This window comes from Aythya ferina (genome assembly GCF_964211825.1).
Source record: "Aythya ferina genome assembly, chromosome: 11".
Classification (NCBI taxonomy): Eukaryota; Metazoa; Chordata; class Aves; order Anseriformes; family Anatidae; genus Aythya; species Aythya ferina.
In genome coordinates this window covers 16,845,947-16,865,335 of record NC_140307.1, presented here as the reverse complement: position 1 = coordinate 16,865,335, position 19,389 = coordinate 16,845,947, and the positions used below count along the sequence as shown (strand labels likewise).

Here is a 19,389-nt window from a genome sequence, read left to right as displayed (position 1 = left end):
GAATGTTAAGAATGATAAACATGATTCTCATGACAGCTATTTATCTCATTTATGCATTAAAGTAAGTTAGCATTTACTTCAAAAAAAAATTTAAAAAAAATCTTAAGTCTTAACAGGCTTAAGTCTTAAAGGTCTTATTTATTAGTGATACTATTCAGTAGAAAAGTGGGTTAAAGTTGATTTTTAGCTTTCTATTTAAGCATCTTCATTTGATGTTGCATTTTTGCTTTTAACATGGCTTCCTACAGACAAGTTTGTTTTTTTTCCCTCTCACCAAACTCAGTGTCTTCATTTTCTCTAACAGCTTTTGAACACACTGAACACATTAAAATATCTTAAAGTACGTTTAGAGGTCTCAAATTATGCTGGTTTTGTTGTTGTTTTTGTTGTTTTTTCCCTGAAAGGTTGATTATATAAAAGTGGTATATAGAAAGAACAGAAATGTAAACTAGTTTTCTCACCTAGGGAGAGAGCGCAGAAGTTATCCGTTCTATTTGGCAGAAAGCAGGTGGCCAGGCTTCATATCCTCAGCTCCAAACTAAGGGAAATATTGTTCTTTCACACTAAAGAATGTGAGAGTTACCAAATAAAGTGATACTGATCTGTAAGAAATGAGCCTGTCTCCTTTCAGGACAACTTTTTTCCTTCAGGTTCTCAGAAAAACATCCACAAACTTCCCTACTACAGTTTTCTCACAGCCTCCACAAATATTCCTTCTCACCCTACCTTCCATCTCAAAGTCTCTGCCTAACCCAGCCCGAAATCAATACGTTATGACACTATCTGCCTTACATGGGGATCTACTGACAACATTCAAGTGGGTCCCGTACTTTTCCTTACACACTGCCTCAATGCAAAGCAAGAAATGAACTAACACAAACGCTGTTCCAACAGGAGTCAGACTTTTTGCCTTGATCAAGAGTTGATCCTATCACAGGCCTTTAAAAAATACTACTTCTGTCACATACTTTTACAAAAGAAATGAGCTTTGTCTAAAACAACAACAGCATGAACAACCCAGTTCTACTGAGGATTCATAAAGGCCGAATGACAGAGGAAACGGTCATTCGGCCTTTATGGTCAAGGGTCAAATCCACTTTTTAGCCGAATTAAGTCTGTATACATTTCTTGATTCCCTGTGCACAATATGTGCAACTAAGGTTGAAGAAACAAACAAACAAAACACAGAAAACCAAACAAACCCCAGAAAGCTATAAAACAAAGCCTTTAATAATGCCACAATGCAGATCTATCATCCTCTCTTCTCTTTTAGCTCCAGCATTTGAGATTCTTTCCATCTCCATTTTTGTCTCTCCTCATTATTCTGCCACTATTGCCCACAACTTTGTGAACTTTGAAAAATCCCAGATGAACTGAAGCGATTTTAAATCCTATCTTCCATGTCTTCTCTTTTTTCAGTGTTCAAAAGAAATGGTTAGGCTAACAATAAAGGATATCGTTAAATTGTTAAAGGGCTGCTGACAGGTCTGTCATCCACTCAAAATGGTCCAAAATCATTTTGCACTCTTTGCTAAATTAAATACTAATTTCAGATTGTTAGGACCCACTACTGATACAGGATTTCCAGTACACCTTTGATAAACATAAATCCCAGCTGGAGGGGTGCAAATAAGCATACTGGGCATTTGTGGAAGAAGTCAAGTTTCCTGCTGTAGTAGCCTGCCAGGAAAGGGTCATCACACCAAGGAGTCTGCTGATACTATGGCCATGGAAGAAAACAAACCTCTAAGCTCCACGGTGGACAAGGGAGGATGCTTTTCCTGAAGGCCAGAGTGCCAGACCATTACAAACAGACATGGATGTTCTCTTTCACACTGCAATCTTCTCCATTTATTAGTTCTCCACTTGCCATTAAAGAACTTACTAAATGGCTAGGAAGATGGCTTCTTCCTTCTTCATCCACACACCCAGCTAGTCCCTAAGCAGAAGTCTCACTTTCTGCAATGCATAAACATTAACGAGATTCTGAGACTGCAGGTTTACATTTTCAGAGTGAAGCTACAGCAGTGACAGAACGAGCAAATAAAAAGGCACATTAAAGCTATTATTACCCTTATAGCATTTTCCATCAGAGCTGTAAGTCTGTAGCTTTGGCATAGTGAGAGCTCCCCCTGCTGCCACATGAGCTCTACCACAAGTATAACACAGATTTTGGCCAAACTTCTCATTGTGCAACCAGGCTTTCAAGAGGTAACATCCAGCAAGACCTGAGACAGATCCTGAACAGAGTACACGTTCTTCCTCACTACTGTTTTGCTATTATCCGAACAAGTTCATCCCACCAAATGATGCCATTTAAGTCACAGGAGAGAAAGGTACATTAGCACACAATGAATGCAGGATTATATTGCTACTCTACAGCTACTTTGAAATTATTCTAATAATTTTACTATAGATTAGAAGTAGTTGTAGTATACATGATATAAACTACTGTAGCTAATTAAAAAAAGAGAGAGAAAATATGAAGAGTGGTCTGGAACACACGTTTAAGCTTTCAGGGCAGAAAAAAAAAACAAACTACTACACTTAAAAAAAAATCTGCTTATACTCACAGTAGGCAGACTTTTTTTGTTGTTGTTACATATACCACATAGTTTATTTTTAAAAGAAGAACAAAGAGTACGAATGTAAGTTATATTTCTACCAGAAACTTCCTACAGAAAAAAACACAAACTTTCTGACTATACTTTAAGTGATATATCACAATGAAATATATGTTGTTTTATTATTATTATTATTTTTAGTATTAGGTTCTCATATTTTCCTCAAGACCTTACTTAAAGGATAGGATTACAATCCACAAAAACGAATAAGAAACAAGTTACAGAAGCATCTTGTTTTAAAAGGAAAGAAATTCAATTTTTAGGTGGATACTGATTTATCAAAGTTTGCAAAAGCTAAAGATTCCCATTAAGTTGATGTTTTAGATATCTAATATAAAGTGGATACACTTCTTCAGCTGGAAATCATCTTCTGTTGTAGACAACAGATATGTATTTACAGTTTTACAGTAAGTTTTTTCATATATATGCAAAGCCCAAACTTGTTACAGGTGACTAAGCGCCACTGATATCACTAACAATGATTCTTTGGGTTCATGCCTCAGTGGTTTAATAGCTTAAAATTTGTGTTTAGTAACAAGATAGCAAGAGAAAACACCAATTTCCTCATGGGAAGATTAATAAGATGTCATAATATGATACAATCCCTTGAATAAAAGCAAATCTGCTCCAATTTAATAAATACTATAACAATTACAATCCAAAAATATTGTGTTGCAAGTACAGAGCCTTTGATATTTGCAGCAGCTATGTGCATCTTAACAGCCCCTATGGCAGTTAACACCAGACTTTTTCCTCTGATGTACCCCTTTCTCCAGAGAATCTCTAAAAAACGCCTGGCACCAAAGGGTGTGCATCTTCCTGAAAACCAGTACGAATAAAGCTTCAAAGTCTTTTACAAACTTTAGAATAAACCGTAAAGGATATTTTCTTCATTAAAATAGTTTTCTTAGCCCAGTGAAGCCAGCAAGTAAAAGAAAAGTTAAAGCTAAAAGCAGAATAACAATTGCGTAAACCTCGTTTCTCAACTGGAAGAGCTTCTGAAACCATTAGTGAAGAATCCCAGTCATACAGAACACACGTCCTAGTCCAGCTCCCAGTTCTTTGCAAGACAAAGCAATGAATGCTCAAGTTAGAAATGGTCTGGATGCACTTCAGGCTAATGGATAAGAGATCCTCTATATGTATTTGCTTAGGTATATTAAGCAAGTAAAAGCATATACCCAATACTGTACTTCTACTTCCCCATCAAGTTACATTTGTCCCTATGGCTGACATTACTGGACAGAATAGCTGGATTTGGCATTGCCAACTCTCTAATTTTATCACAAACCTCATGATACTTGTTAGTTTTCTTAAAAAAAAAACGTTTCTTAAGTCATATGATTATCTGGGTAACACAGTTTTTATGGGAAAAAATCATACAGACCCCTCTACAAGAAGGAAAGGTTTAAAAACAGGTTTTCAAGGCTCAAAAACCAGAAGGCAAATAAAAAGAATGCAAAACACATTCTTTTTACAAGTAGTTTTATGAGCAGCACAACTAGTGAAGCCTGGTTTTCTATGGCTTTTTGTCTTGTGGGTTGATCCTCTTATGTTTAATAAGGTGTGAACTCAGATTAAGCTTTTCCCAAGGCTGTGCATTTCAAATAAATTTTTCCCCTACAGATCCCATAGTGTCTAAAAAGGGATTAGAGCTCTTTCTACAGTTTTTCCATCACAGAGTTCTACCAGGATCTGTCTCTTCTCAATAAGGAAGAGAAGAAGAAAAGACATTTTCTTTACGTGACTCAAGTTGCTGGAATAATACTGCAAAAACACTCTTTTGAAAAGCAAAGCAATTAGGCAGTATAAACTCACAAAAGAGAAAAACTACCCACAGGATACCTGGGAACAAATAGTATTTTAGATACTGATAGTAAAATTCTAATAGCCCAAAGTACTTTATTACTAAAATTCATGTTTTCCTCATACATGTGATATTTTACATCTTAATTGACTCTCTTCTATACTCGGTGGATTGGCTGCAGGACAACAGGATAGATGCCAAAACAATAGGTGCAATTTATAATGCAGTACAGCCTTCGTACAAAGCAAATAAGCATTTAAAACAAGGAATATTAACAGCACTTGGTCAAGAAAAACAACACTAATACTGTTACTTGGTAAGTATGGTACATTTGTTATAGAATCAGAGTCATTTGGGTTGGAAAAGATCATCAAGTCCAACCATCAATCTGACCCTGCAGAGTCCCATCACTAAACCACGTGCCTTAGTGACATTATCTTCCTGTTGTTCAGATTTATCCTGTAAGATGACTGTGGTACATATCACTTAAGTAGACACAGAAAAATTAGCATTACTATTCCCAGATGAAGAAACAACATGGATGACTTAATGGCATGGCCTTCCTGACAATTTCCCTTCATCCTCTACCTTGCTGCATATTTTCCAGAAGTCTGTAATAAGTTGCCTGCACGGCCTCTCTTCCTTATCAGTGTTACTTGAAATGGACCACCAGATTCAGAAATTAAAGGAGAGAGTAGGTTAGGCAAAGAATGCAGAAATGCAGACAAACACAGAAACAGTCTGATCACCAAGTTTCCTTAGGGTAGCAGACCAAAAATAATAGAAATAATGTCAGTTTTAGTGTAAACAGACTCATGCTTTGGAAGGAACACCCTGTTCCTCCTCAGCTATACAGCAAACCAGTTAAGAACCTGTTGAGAGAGTGCTAACAAAAAGCTTTGCAGTTTCTCATGTCACTCAGCACCTGTATCACATGGTTTTTACTAAGTAAAAGAGTTTGATTATTTAAAAATAAATATCTTTTAAACGAAATAAAGGAGTGGACCCTTATATAACAGTGCACGAAAGGAAAAAGGTTAAAGTTTTAAATATTAGCATGTCTATGTACAATTCAATTCCATACTAAATAAGTAACTTTTTTCCTCCATAGACACATAAAACCCTACATTATACTCCTAAATTTAAGGAACTAGTAAGTCTGATGAAAATAGAAATTTCTTACTGTGATTCTCTTCATATCTAGCTGTCGAAGCTGCATCATATGATGGAGAACAGTGTGTTTGTACCATGACTCCTGAGCTATTGGATTGCCATCAAGGGTGATATCTGACAAAGATGAGGAATCAGCAAGGCACAGAATATCCTCAAAACTGTAACCAAAAAAGTTTAAAGTTTTAATGCCATACAGTATGAATAACAAAGAGATGGAATATTTTATTTAAGGATAGAATACTAATGTCTACCTGTACTAAAAAAAAACACACATCATATTGCACATAAATCAAATTAAAAGTAGCAACAGGTGCTGCTGTTTTAATCTCTCCACATACAGATAAGAAGAGATTCAGATAAAGCACTTGTTAGCTAAAAGAATATAGGTTCAGCTAAAAATAATAAAATAGGATGTCTATCAACTCATATTCCAAAAATAATACACATATTAGTCACCAAAACCAGCATGAAGACCACAGAAAATGTAAGATGAAAAAAAAAAATTAAAAAAAAAAAAAAAAAGATTCTGGGTGTTTGTGGCATCATCAAATACCGGAAGAAAAACTATAAAACCATCATATCATCTTTAAAATAGATCTATTCTTCTGAGTTCAGTATACAAATATGAGTGAGTTGGCTTTTTAAGACATTTGATTTGGTTTCCTGACAAAAATAACTGGCCTGTGCAAAATGTATTTAGAGACATACAGCCTGTATCCTGTTCCCTTTACTGAAGATGAAAGGTGTGAAGAAGGCATCTGACCCAGATAAACAGTGTTGTTAAACAACAGATAATTATTGAACTTGCAAGAGAAACTAAACAGTCATACAAGTATTAATCCCCAACACCTTTTAGCAAAATGATTACAGTGCACAAATAACTGTAAACAGAAAGTACAAAGCAGTTGTGCTCAGCACTTCTGAGTATGACATTTAAAAAAATCTGAGAATGACAAATCAATGATGATTACAAAATACGCACTAAGATCATTTTACTAGATGAACAAATGTTTTAAGTTCTGAATTAATAAACTGTTTCTGAACTGGAAAATACAGAATTAGCATCCAAGTACTTTTTAAAAAGCTATCTTACTGATTGCATCAACTGATTATAGTTCTCACCACTCTTGGTAGCAGGAAAATTCCTCCACTAATACTTGGAAGTGCACCAAACCTTAAGAATACCCTGAATTCAGACTCAGAAATATATGCAGTAAAAATTTTCATATTAGGGACTGCTGATGAATAAAATGTCAACTGTCATTGGTATCACTCAACTTTCCAACAAACGCCCATACAATAATTTGCTGAGGACTAATATTCAGCCACAAAGGGCTTGAGATTTACAAAAATACCACATTTTAAATGACATGTCCCTAAAAGTTTCTAGGGGTTAGATAAAACATATATATTTTTAATGTGGAAACAAAGTGGGAAAATAATTTAGAAAACAAAACCAAAAAAGCCACCCAACTATCAAATGCCAATCAGTCTCAAGCTGCTGAAATAAAGGCCTGGATGTTTTAAGGATCTGGACACCAACAGAAGCTCGCAGGAGTAAATAAAACAACCCAATAAATGTTTCAAAAACAAACAAAACCCCAAACATGGTACAGCATACAAGTAACTTCTACATGATGTATTCAATGGACGAAAGAGAAAAATGGCAATGAAGCCTAAAGTACTACTATCATTCTGTTTGGTGTGTTAAAACAACATGAAGACTAATGGAAAATGAACTATGCGCAGCTTCTGGTGAAGGCACTTAGCAAATCTGAACAACTGGCTGTTTTGTACCTGGGGTTTAAAAGAAAAGTCTGATTATCATCTTTCATTTTTTATTTTTGTGTGATCTTATTTCCTTTCCATAAAACAGCTTGTTTAACCACTTTTTTGGAGGATCGTGCTGACATACTATTTAAAATACCTATTCAATACACCAAAGCTAGATGATGATTTTCCCAACTGACACATCACAGTAGTTAGTAAAGCAAACTCAAACATCTTAGAAGAAAGAATAACTGAATTCCTGTTGGAATTCATCTACCCAACTGCAGCAACCACCTCTCCTTTCCCTTTCCTTCTTCCTTCCTGGAAGGATTTACCTCTGGAATAATGGCAGTTTCAGCAACAGAAGATAAAAGAGAATTTAGGCTACCTTAGTAAAGTGTTTTTAAAGTGTTTTTTTTGGTGTTTTCAGTTTCACCAAATGGATCAGCTTGAGCATGCACACAAGACGGGAGAACTGGCTGTGGTACTCTCACCTCTGTCAGAGAAGACACGTGCCCATTCTCCCAGCCCCATGTTAGAACGTGGCTTGGACTAAGCAGCAGGGTCTTCTGCTGTATGCTGCTGTGTGCTCAACCTCCCCCAATGTGTGTTCATGTCCACGCATTTAGTAGGCATGAATAGGACAGAAACACTGGCCTCCTGGTAGAGCTTGCTTACTGAGGAAGACAGATGCTCTGTACATTTACATCAATGACTTCTTCAAACCACGTTCTGCAAAGTGGAACAGCTCTGGAGAAGGAAGGCAACGCGCTCACTGCAGTCCAGGAGAACTCTCGGAGGAAACTGCATGTTCAAAAACATTCAGTCAAAGAGAAACTGGGCTGTCCCATGTTTCTAATCACTAAGCTACTGATGAAAACAGACATCACCACGGTTAACCTTTCCTTCCTGTATTGCTTTCATTCACATGTATAACAACCTATTTAGAAATTTTCATTCCACTGAGGAAAATATTTTTTTCTTGTTTTGATTAGACTAAGAACATTCCTTCTCCCAGGTTTCCAATTCAGTAACCGATTGAAGAAAAACAATTACATGTCCTTTGAGCTGGTACCTAACTTGTTCCATATGGCTAGACAACCTTCTTTACTAAATTAAAAAAAACAACAGAACACTGACGTGGAGAGCTGTGTGACAGTGAAAACATGTTTTGTTTCTAAGATTTCAAAAAATAGCCTTTTCTAGCTTCACATTAAGAAATGTGAGCAGTAACAACTCTTTCTGAATCTCAGTAGCACACTTTCCCTGAAGTATACAGCTTCTGTATTCTCTTCCCAGTACCACAGGAGAAATTCAAAGGGTTTTCTCTCTTCTTCATAACTAGTTCTAGAGATATGTATTATCATCACACAAAGTATGAAAGCCTTGAATTGTAACAACTAAATTCTTCTGTGATGAAGACAGAAATGGGACAGCTTTTGTTTCAGGTCTGATTCAACTTCTGCAGCATTTTGTCTGGAGAACAAGCCTTACAAAGAGCAGCTGAGGGAGCTGGGCTTGTTCAGCCTGGAGAAAGGGAGGCTCAGGGGCAACCTTATTGCTCTCTACAGGTACCTTAAAGGAGGCTGTAGCAAGGTGGGGATTGGTCTGTTCTCCCACATGCCTGGTGACAGGACGAGGGGGAATGGGCTAAAGTTGCGCCAGGGGAGGCTTAGGTTGGATGTAAGGAAGAACTTTTTTACTGAAAGGGTTGTGAGGCATTGGAACAGGCTGCCCAGGGAAGTGGTGGAGTCACCATCCCTGGAGGTCTTCAAAAGACGTTTAGATGTAGAGCTTAGTGATATGGTTTAGTGGAGGACTGGTTAGTGTTAGGTCAGAGGCTGGACTAGATGATCTTGGAGGTCTCTTCCAGCATGGGTGATTCTATGATTACCCTACTAACACATCCATTATTAACTAAAAGCTCAGCAGCATTCTGAGGCCTCGTCTGAAGCAGGATAGGGGAAAAAGTGACAAAACTCATGACAGACACAGGACTTTAATATTGAAATTTTTAAGAAGGCATTTCTGAATCGTTTATTGCAATTTTAATTCATTTCAGTATGTACTGATGTAAGACTCAAGAATTCTTCCTACCAAAAACAGGAAGCAGTAAACCTTTATATAAGAGCATTACCTAAAAAATGCTACTTTTAATATTTTAATGAACCAGTAATATAAACATATACAGGTTTTGGCAATGTACTCTGCTACGTTTCAATTTGCAGATTTCCTCTACATACCAATATACAAATCAGAATTTGTATAACTAATTGATTGCCTAAAAGAAAGAAAAATATAAGAAAATATATGCATTATATATAAATATAAAAAATAATTGTAAAATTACTATATGGTCTATGGTAAATGCAGGTGAGTGAGTAAAAAAAAAAAATACCCTAAACCATTTTAAAAGTAAGGGTCAGATGTAGCACAGGCATTTACTAGTATTATGGTTGCACGTAACATCTTCAGTCTGTTCAAACAGTGCATCAAGCCAAGTATCACACACAGATGGGTCAAGAACGTACTACCATGTTTAAACATTTACCTGTTAGGAGACATATCTGCTGCATAACTAAAATTGAGGGAGCAATGAGATTTTTTGGGTTTTGCTACTGCCGAATTTGATGGAATGTCATTTCTACGAAAACATAAGCCAAATCTAGTAATTTTTTTATTATTTTAATAATAAAATAATGATAATGACTGGTAAATAAGAAGTTAAGCTGATCCATTCACCTAGCTACTTACACATGTATGTAGATTTTATAACCATGTCTTCATTGGACATTAAGATTTTTATACCTATTCTAACTACAAATTAAAACCAAATTAGATATTTGCACAAGTGTTTGAGTTAAGTGTTTCTACGTTACCTGAAAGCTAAAACTAGATCTATCAACAGTTCAATTGAAGCGCCAGTGAATAAATGATAGGATACTAGCAAGATACTGATGACATGAATTTAAAGAAATCTAATTTAAAAATGAACAAAAAGAGTAAAACATTTTTCCTTCCTTGAATACTGCAAAAATACCAGTGTGAGAAAGCTACACAAATTAAACCAAGTATATGAAAATATACAGAAATTCCACTGACTGCAGTGATGCTCCCAGATGGCAAAGGAGCCAACTACTGCAGTCCCCTTGTTGTTCTTGCCAGGCTAAGACATATTTATTTATTTATTTAAAAAAAAAAAAAAAACAGAAACAGAAGGCATGTTCCTAGTCCAGAAATTATATAAGTGAAGCAAAATACCAACCCCTTTACTTTATATTTCATGTTCGAAATTGCCATAATAAAGAGTAGCAGATAGATTAAGGGAAGAGTATATTAACCATTTCTGCAGTTCATCTCCAGGTTTTTTTTTTGAATGCTTAATACCCATGAGCATTCAGGGAGATCCACTGCATTGGTACTTTAAGGAACATAGACAAGTAGGTTGGAACTGTCTGCAAAATGCATCATACAGGTCAGTTTAAAATATTCAAATAGCTATTACAATTAAAGCTCATATTAAGTCTAACATCTTACAGAGAAAATAGGTACCACAAGAACGTTATTTTCAGTAATGAGAATGCCAGGCATCTTTCCTGATCTCAAATTAAATTGATTCTAAGCAACAAAGAAAGATGAAGATGATTAAGGAATAAAGGTAAACACATGATAAACTGAAGATAATGTAGGCACATTTGATTTTATTATTTTTAATATTGGCACCAGTAGAAACGCTGACTTCAAAAACAAACAAACAAATATAAAAATAAACATTGTAGACTAACTTGCTTATTTATACCAAAATGCACTTAGTTACTAGAAATAACAGAAACCCTGCATTGAAAGTTGAGCTGTTCTGTTTCTGCCTTCTGGTTTGAAAACTAAACAGACAGGAATGTACCTTTCACACTCAATTAATATATGTACAAGTAAAATACAAGCATGATATAATCTTATCCTCACAAGCAGAATCTGACCCAGCCATTTGTGTAACTCCGTAAATACAGTGATTTTATGATAAATATAATATGCCTTGTGCAACACCATGCCTTCTGCCTTATCAAAAATTTAGTTAAGCAGTAAAACAACATATTAAAAAATCTATTTTTAGTTTTCAGCATCATCAGGAAGAATACAATCATTTTTGAATTAAAAATGCAAGTTTTGTGGTAGAATCCCCATAGCGCAACATTTAAATGCAAAGGGTTAAAAGAATTTATGCTTAAAGTAGAAAATACATAATGGCTTGATTATGCTATCTGATATGTTTAAAAACAGCATCTGCATTCATAGCGTTTAAATTTTAATGAAATACAGCTATAAGAGGATACTTCAATTTACTGATAAGAAATGAACTGCTCTTCCCCTTACCTAGATATATTGTTGAAGCTGAGGAACAGACGCTGGAGATGGGGCAAAGTATCCACATCTTTCTAGAAGGAAAGACAGAGGCATAAATTCAGCAGCTGAAGGATAACATCTTTTGAACCTTTCTACTTTGCCTGATGAAACACTTTCATTTCTATCTACTATAACCTTGCTGCAACATTGATTTCTGTTGAACGTGCAGATCCATTTCTCCCTAATGCAGACTGCAAGGGAGTGTTTCAGTGCAGATATATACCCTGCAGAACAAGCTGCATCACTTGCAAAGCAAATGATGTTAAAGGAAAGAGGATGAGGCTGCTGCTGGTTTCTGAACAGGCTTTTGGGAAAGAAGCCAAGGTGCTGTCTCAGCATTTAACTGCAGGATAAATACACTTAAAAAAAAGAAGTGGCCATGTTGTAGTGAGGTTTTTGAAGTGCAAAACTGCAGTGCAATCAGCACCACCTAACAACAGCAGCTGCTCTGGCAGAGAATGATCTGAAGGACTGTCACATTTGCAATTGAATTTTATAAGAAGGAACAAGTTTTCAGAAAGAGTTACTGAATTCAATGTATGCCACAACAGAACTTAGTAGAAAACCTTCAAATACTTCAAGATATTAGTAAGATGAAACTTCAAAGTAATATCACAATTTATTTTTGAAATAAAAACCCGTAATAGCCAGACAGCACAGTTTGTAGTGATCCATGCAAATTCCAACTGCGCACCGAACTCTTCGGTTTTAAATGTGCATCTCCTTATCCTACTAAGGATTGCAAGCTCCAGCTTGCAACTAGTGGACATAAAACCATTACTTAAGGCACACGGGAATGGCATGGGGCTCACTCACTACCTTGATTTTAGCCACAAATAAAATCGACAGCCCTCCCTTTAACTTGTGAAATGTCTACATAGCATTCCATCCAATTAAAAAGAAAAAACAAAAGCAAAACAGAAACAACCAACCACAAACCACAACACACAACCAAAACACCATTCTATTACAATTTATCCCAGGTAACAAACAATTTTACATTATACACAAAACAAAGTACATCCCTGAACAGAACATCTTCTGAAACACTGTCTCCAGCCAGGAAAGAATAAAACACTGAGATATAAGAACACAGTCCAAGCCTGTAACCCACTAATTTCACTGTCAGGGAGAGCTAACTCTGCATTTGTGAGAGAGGAGGTAAGGAGAAAACATGAACTACACATGAGAGAGGGTGAGAAGGCAACAGCTACAAGCAAGGAAGAGTATCTCAGTAATATAAATGGTGTGGGAGGGAGGTACAGTGGGTGAGTTAGAAATTAGCAGAAATTTCTCGTTCTGGAAGTGTAAAAAAAAAAAAATAAATAAATTTAACATATGTATGGCAAGTAGCAAAAATTTGAGCAAGTGTTAGCTCAGCAGCAATAGAAGACCAAGTACTTATATAATTGAGGGCCTGAAAAAATGCATCTAGTTAAATGTAGAAAATCTACTTAAAAAGTGCTTGTTGAAATAATCTAATTGCCATACCTGAACTATATATCATAAAATGATGAATGAAAAACTTTATCCTTTAAAGCATAAAGGATTTTCTAACGCTAACTTGGAGCTTTACTTGGGACATTTTACTTCGGTATTTTCTCTACTTTTGACACAGACATATACATAAAGAGATGAAGTTTCAGATGGTCTGGCTGCTTAGCTGAGCTACAGAAATTATGAACAGAGGATATGTTTCTGGGGGCAAACTTGTATGGAAGAGTCTCTAAATGTTTATGTTAGAACCACAAAGCATCAGAAGCTTTTGCCCCGGGAAACTATTGTGGGCTACCAAGATTTCTACCAATACAAGCCAAATTTACACAAAGCAACACAAAAACAAAGTATTTTTACCTTCATGTTGTAAAATTGAGTACTGAGGAAAAAATAACAAAAAGAGTATGGGAAAATGCAAGACTTGACAAATCTGAAATGCTGATGTTTTCAACAAGTTCTAGTAATAATGCACTCCTGGAGGGGATGAAAGAAGATAAGAGGTTTTGTTCCTTACTATGGCAGAGACTTGATTATGACGAAGGTTGAGCTCTGTGAGAGAATCCAGTCCATTAAGATTTTCTACAATGGAGAGTAGGTTTCTGGCAAGGTTTAATACTCTCAGTTCACTCAAATGGTTGATGTTTTCTATTTTAGTAATCTGTGAAAGAAGTATAATTATAAACATGCATACTGCATTTTATATAAATATAAAATGGATATATGTAGTGCATACATTTTTAAACATATACAGACAAAACCAAGCAACTTAATAATGTGCTTATGTATTTTTCTAAACCTTGATAATAACGTCACAAATTGTTGAAAACAAGCTACAGTCTGCTGGCGCTTGACTACTAGTATTCACAACAGTAGTATCTTTCTAACCATACAGCACTGCTGGACTCAGCAAAGCATATTAAAAAAAAATTAGACAAGAAAGCAGCGGCATCCTTCATTTAGATATACGGCATGTTTGTCTGACAGTCCCCAACAGTTTTTGCCAACTCATGGCTTCAAACAAACAGACTGAACTACAAAGAACAGGCAGCTGGCCTGTTTTTATTCTTAACAACTTATTTTGAAGATACAGGTGCCATCAAATAAGAGAAAACACACATCAAATAACAGTGGCTACTACCCTTTACTTTTAATTTTGGCTTCTGGAGATGCAAGTGTGTTTTACAAAGACATTAATTATTGTTCTGTTTATACAAGCTGACTTTTTTTCCTGCTGCTTGTATTTCTCAGAGTAATCGACTTAGAGATAAATATCTGGATAGAGATGACTAAGTTATCTGGGATCTGTTGTCCTGAACCTATCCATTCATTTATGCAGGACTTGCATACAGTAATGCATCATGGAGATGATAAACCATTGCCACTGCACAGGAGGATACTCACATCATCTTCCTATTGTAACCCACATTATAAGGCAGGAAGAAGGCAGCAGGTTTCCTGTGGAAAAGACTCTGGCCTTCCACAAGGTGTGGCAGTGCATCTAAGGGTAGAGTACATAAAGCTACCAACAGTGGTGAATTCCCTTTTGATTACAACGATCAGCTGCTCTACCTGCAGGACCACCAGAAGCTGCCTTCAGCAACACCCAGTACTCAGGCACGCTATTCTTCTGCAAAGCTGCCAACAGCTATTAGGTGCAGGCAAGCAGGAGAGACCCTGGTGGCATACCCCTTCCCAGTGATAACGGGCCTCCTGAGGATATGGACCACCACAGCTCTGCCATGCCAGCTTCCTGAAAATGCATAGCAGCTCCTGGAATGGGAGAATAGCTAACACAACTGTTATCTAACAGTTTCAAAACACAATGCTGCTGACAATTTTCATACACGTATGTGTGCATATATGTATACACACACACACACACGAGTATGACTTGAATATGCTGCTATATAACGTATTAACGCAATTTTTCCCATAATAAGTATGTAAAAGTAGATAGGAAAAACAATGAAATACCAGTAAATCACTTTTTGATTGAACTGCTAATTTAACTATTAGGCATTGTTTGTGTATATTACATGCAGAAAATAAAAATGAGCAGAACACAAAAATATTAAACCTAAAGGAACAAAAGACATTATTGTCTGGAACAATGTATTTAGTATGAAAGACTTGTAAAAGCAAAGCCAAGAGCAGATGGTTAGCATGAAGAGCACAGACCTCTGCAGATGTCTGTTTAGCTACAATTGCAGCATGTCAGTATGCAGAATATTAATCTTGGCATTTTGCTATTACAAAGAATGATTTCATCAGCAACTTATAGAGATAATGTTAATCACTTCGTTCAGTTTTAAAACTAACTCTATAGGATTTTCTCTATTTTTAATCACACATGCGTGCATGAAAACACACCCAGTGTCATTACACTGTATGTATTGGGTAGCAAGCATCATCACCCCTTTTTAGAGGTGATTATTATTAAAAATTTGTTTTTAAAATATATGAAAAATCCTTTTTGGTAAATAGTTTTCTATTAATTATAACTGAGGACTATTATTAGCTATTTTAGTTGCTTTTTCAATTATGTAAACTTCAAAGACTTGTAAATATTGAACACTATTCTGTTTGTTCTCATTTGCTTGTATGCTTGAATACTTAGCTATGAAATGCATTCATTTCAGAAGAGATTGTCATGCAGCACATAATTACTCATCAGTAACTGTACAAGTTTCATCTTTTAATGTGTATTTTTGAGGATTATTCAGAGCAAGCCTATTTCTGGGGAAAAAAAAAATTAAAAAATCAAGTTGCCTTTTTTCCCCGTCCCCTTTTTCCTTAACTTATATCCTTGAACTTTTGGCAATTAAAATAATTAAAAAAAGAAAAACAAATTTATTTATTTTTTAAGTATTAAAGAACAAATATTCTAGATACATTTAGTCAAGTTCTGACTTCATTACAACTTAGAAAATTTTTATCAGAGTAACTTAATGGAAGACAGCATAAAGTCCATGTTAAATCTACCTAAAATAAAGGTTTTAAAAGCATTTCTATGGAACGCATACTATTCATACTATTCACCTTGACAGAAATGATCACTAGCCACCAGTGTTCTTTCCAAAGACTATTTATAGTACTTGGAAACACAGTATTTAAAAATTAAATGTTTATTTAGAAATCACATAGTAGAAGTGTCTTCAGCATACCGTGCCTACAACTGCGGGCAGCCTCTGAATCACACATGTATACACGAACACCATGATACCATAGAGTTCACATTAGTGTGTTGATGATCAAAGTAATGGAGTATCTGTACAGAAATTTAAGAAGACTCTAAGATACTGCATCTTAGTTTTTACCAGGCAGTATAAAAATTAATAGCCTTATTAAATCATGTAAGAAAATTGGCAGAGAACAATAAGATGATATTCACATTTTGTTCTTTTTGTAAGGCGTAGAGACAATAAATGCAATGTTTCATTACACACTACCCTGATTTTAATTTTATTTTTTTTTATTTTAGAACTTTATTTCAGATATTTATTACGTGAAAGGATTTTCTTGTAGAAGCAATGCCTTTAAAGACTAGATTTGAGAAATAAGTCACACAAGGTAAAGCATTAAGCATTGTGGAATGCTTCATCTCAGAGTTTTAAAGCACATCCAGTTCTCATTGAATTTCTCACTTGGCAGCAGCACAGCCTTGAAGTTCAGACCAAACCTATTAGCCAAAATATCCTGCACACAAATAAATCAAAGTATTTTCCAAGGCGTTTTCCTCTTTCTGCTTCTCCTCACCTCTAATCTCCTGAAGACACTGCAGTCTTAGAAGTTTAACAATCTGCATTCCATCTACGGGATTGACTTAACATCCAAAAAGAGGGAGAGGAGAAGTGGACTAAGAATAAAACAAAAATCTGGCTTCCCTCTTAACTGTTACTACTCCGTAAATATCAACAAGAAATCTTGTCTAGACAGACTCTAACACCTTCTGAAGAGCCTGTCTCTCTCCCATTGTCTATAAAAAAGCTGCTGCTATTACAATCACTGACTTTGTTAATTTATCTCAAATACTCTGTATGCAAGCAACATTCAGCTAATACTCTAATGTGATGAAGACTGCTCAGCAGATATCCCCTTAACAGAACTGTCTTCAGTTCAGCAAAAACTGTTGTGCCCCCATCTTCTGTTAACTTACACACGGCAACCTCAAAAGGCAAAAACCCAGCCAAGGTAGAGCTACTATATATATATTAATACATAAACAAAAACGCTGTAAAACAGACTACCATTTGAGTACCTATATAAACATGACCCTCAGATGACAACGGTGTAAAAATAAAAGACAAATCAACAAACTTGAAGAAAACTCAACCATGTTACTTCTCAAAAAATGAATCACAAATACTTGTTCTAAAAAAATGATTTGTGAAGAACCTTTACTGTCCAGCAGTAGCATAACAGAAGAATAGAAGCAATCAGAGAATACTGCACAGGAAATGCTCTGAAGGCCAACAGATTTGCTGCCTAGTTCCATCCAACGTGTGGGATTTATGAATATCAAAACCACAAAAACACTTCTATCCTAACCCCGAACACTGAGTGCCTTTCAATGAGGACAGTAATGGGATGTTGATTCAACGCACTGCATCATAGTTCCATGGCAGTTTTCATTCATACAACAGAGAGGCTTTTTGTGGCTTTACAGGGAATAGTTTTACAATACGTAATTATCTGTAACTTTACTAGCATCCTCAAAAGAGTTCCTCTTCTTTCTTTTTTTTTTTTTTTCCTTCTTCCATTTCCCCTATCACTACAAAGGGAAAACAGAAAACAAAGATAGCGAATTCAGCCTGAAGTAACACTAGCCACAGAATCAGAGAAGTCAGCTGAGGTCAGAAGCAACCCGTGGTGCCAGCCTGCCCAACACAAGAACCACCACAGCAGGATGTGCAGGACCACCTCCAGTCAGGTTTAGGCTGACTTCACAGATGGAGATGCCACAAACTGTCTGGGCAACCTTCTCCTCTGTTTGGCCCCAATGGAAATATTTTTCTTAAAGTTTGAGCAAACTTCCTGTCCTTCAGTTTGTGACCTATGACTCGTCCTTTTGCTGGACACCACCGATATAGGTCTGGCTCCACCTTGCTCCCCCCCTCGCAGCAGGTGTTTATACACATGGCCACAGAACTCCCTGGGCCTTCTTTTCTCCAGGTACAGCCATCTCGGCTCTCTCAGCCTCTCCTCAGATGCTCCAGTCCCCTCAAAACATTTGCAACTCTTTGCTAGAACCACTCCATCAAGTGCACACCTGTCTTGCACCAGGTAGCCCAGCAGCTCAGAGATGCCTCACCAGCTCCGTGCAGAAAGGAAGGATCAGGATGAGGAAGGCTCAGGATCACCTCCCTCAGCCTGCTGCCAATACTCTTCCGAATAAGGCCCATGGTGCTGCTGGTCCCCCGGGTTCCCTGCTACAGAGCTGCCTCTCAGCTTGTGAGCCGCCAGCATGTACTGGTGCAGGGGTTTAGGACTCCCCAAGTGCAGGACTTCGCATTTCCCTTTCTTGAATTTCATAGGACTTCTCTCAGCCCATTTCTCCGGCTTGTCGAGATCCCACTGAATGCTAGCACAATCATCTCCTGTATAAAGCTCTCCTTCCAGGTTTGTATCATCTTCAAATTTGCACTCTGTGCCACTTCACCCATGTCATCAAGGAAGGTGTTATAAATCTTTGCCCAGTATCAACCTCTAGAGTTGACTGCATCTCACCGTCCATCCATCTAGCCCAAAATATCATCATTTTGTCTGTCAACATGTGATGGGAGACACTGTCAAATGTCATCATGCTGATCAGGCATCATCTCCCCTAGGTGAATCCATGCTGACTACTTCTTGTCACTTGCTTTCCCTTAGCACATTTTGTAAACGGTTTCCAGAACTACTTTTTCCATCCCTTTCCTAGGAATAGAGATGAGGCTGACTCATTTCATAGCGTATAACATATCCCATTTGTATTTAATCTCATTTCAGGCCAATTACAATCTACACAACAATTTTCTCATTACATAGACAACATTTAGGAATAAAAACACATCCAAATTTTAGTTTATTGATAGCTTTCTTAAAATATATATATATATATATTTCTTCCTGGAGAGT

General features: G+C 36.5%; 1 protein-coding gene across 2 annotated transcripts in view; it reads right to left on the bottom strand.

Moving 5' to 3' along the window:
- The window catches only part of LRRC49 (leucine rich repeat containing 49), a 43,211-nt gene that overhangs the window by 15,899 nt on the left and 7,923 nt on the right, over nucleotides 1-19,389 (bottom strand). For both annotated transcript variants that reach the window (XM_084532859.1, XM_084532860.1), the window contains exons 8-10: nucleotides 13,787-13,930; nucleotides 11,746-11,807; nucleotides 5,615-5,762 (exon numbers count right to left, since the gene is read on the bottom strand). In XM_084532859.1, the coding sequence (XP_084388985.1) occupies nucleotides 5,615-5,762; nucleotides 11,746-11,807; nucleotides 13,787-13,930 (354 nt within the window). The remainder of the gene's footprint in view (nucleotides 1-5,614; nucleotides 5,763-11,745; nucleotides 11,808-13,786; nucleotides 13,931-19,389) is intronic.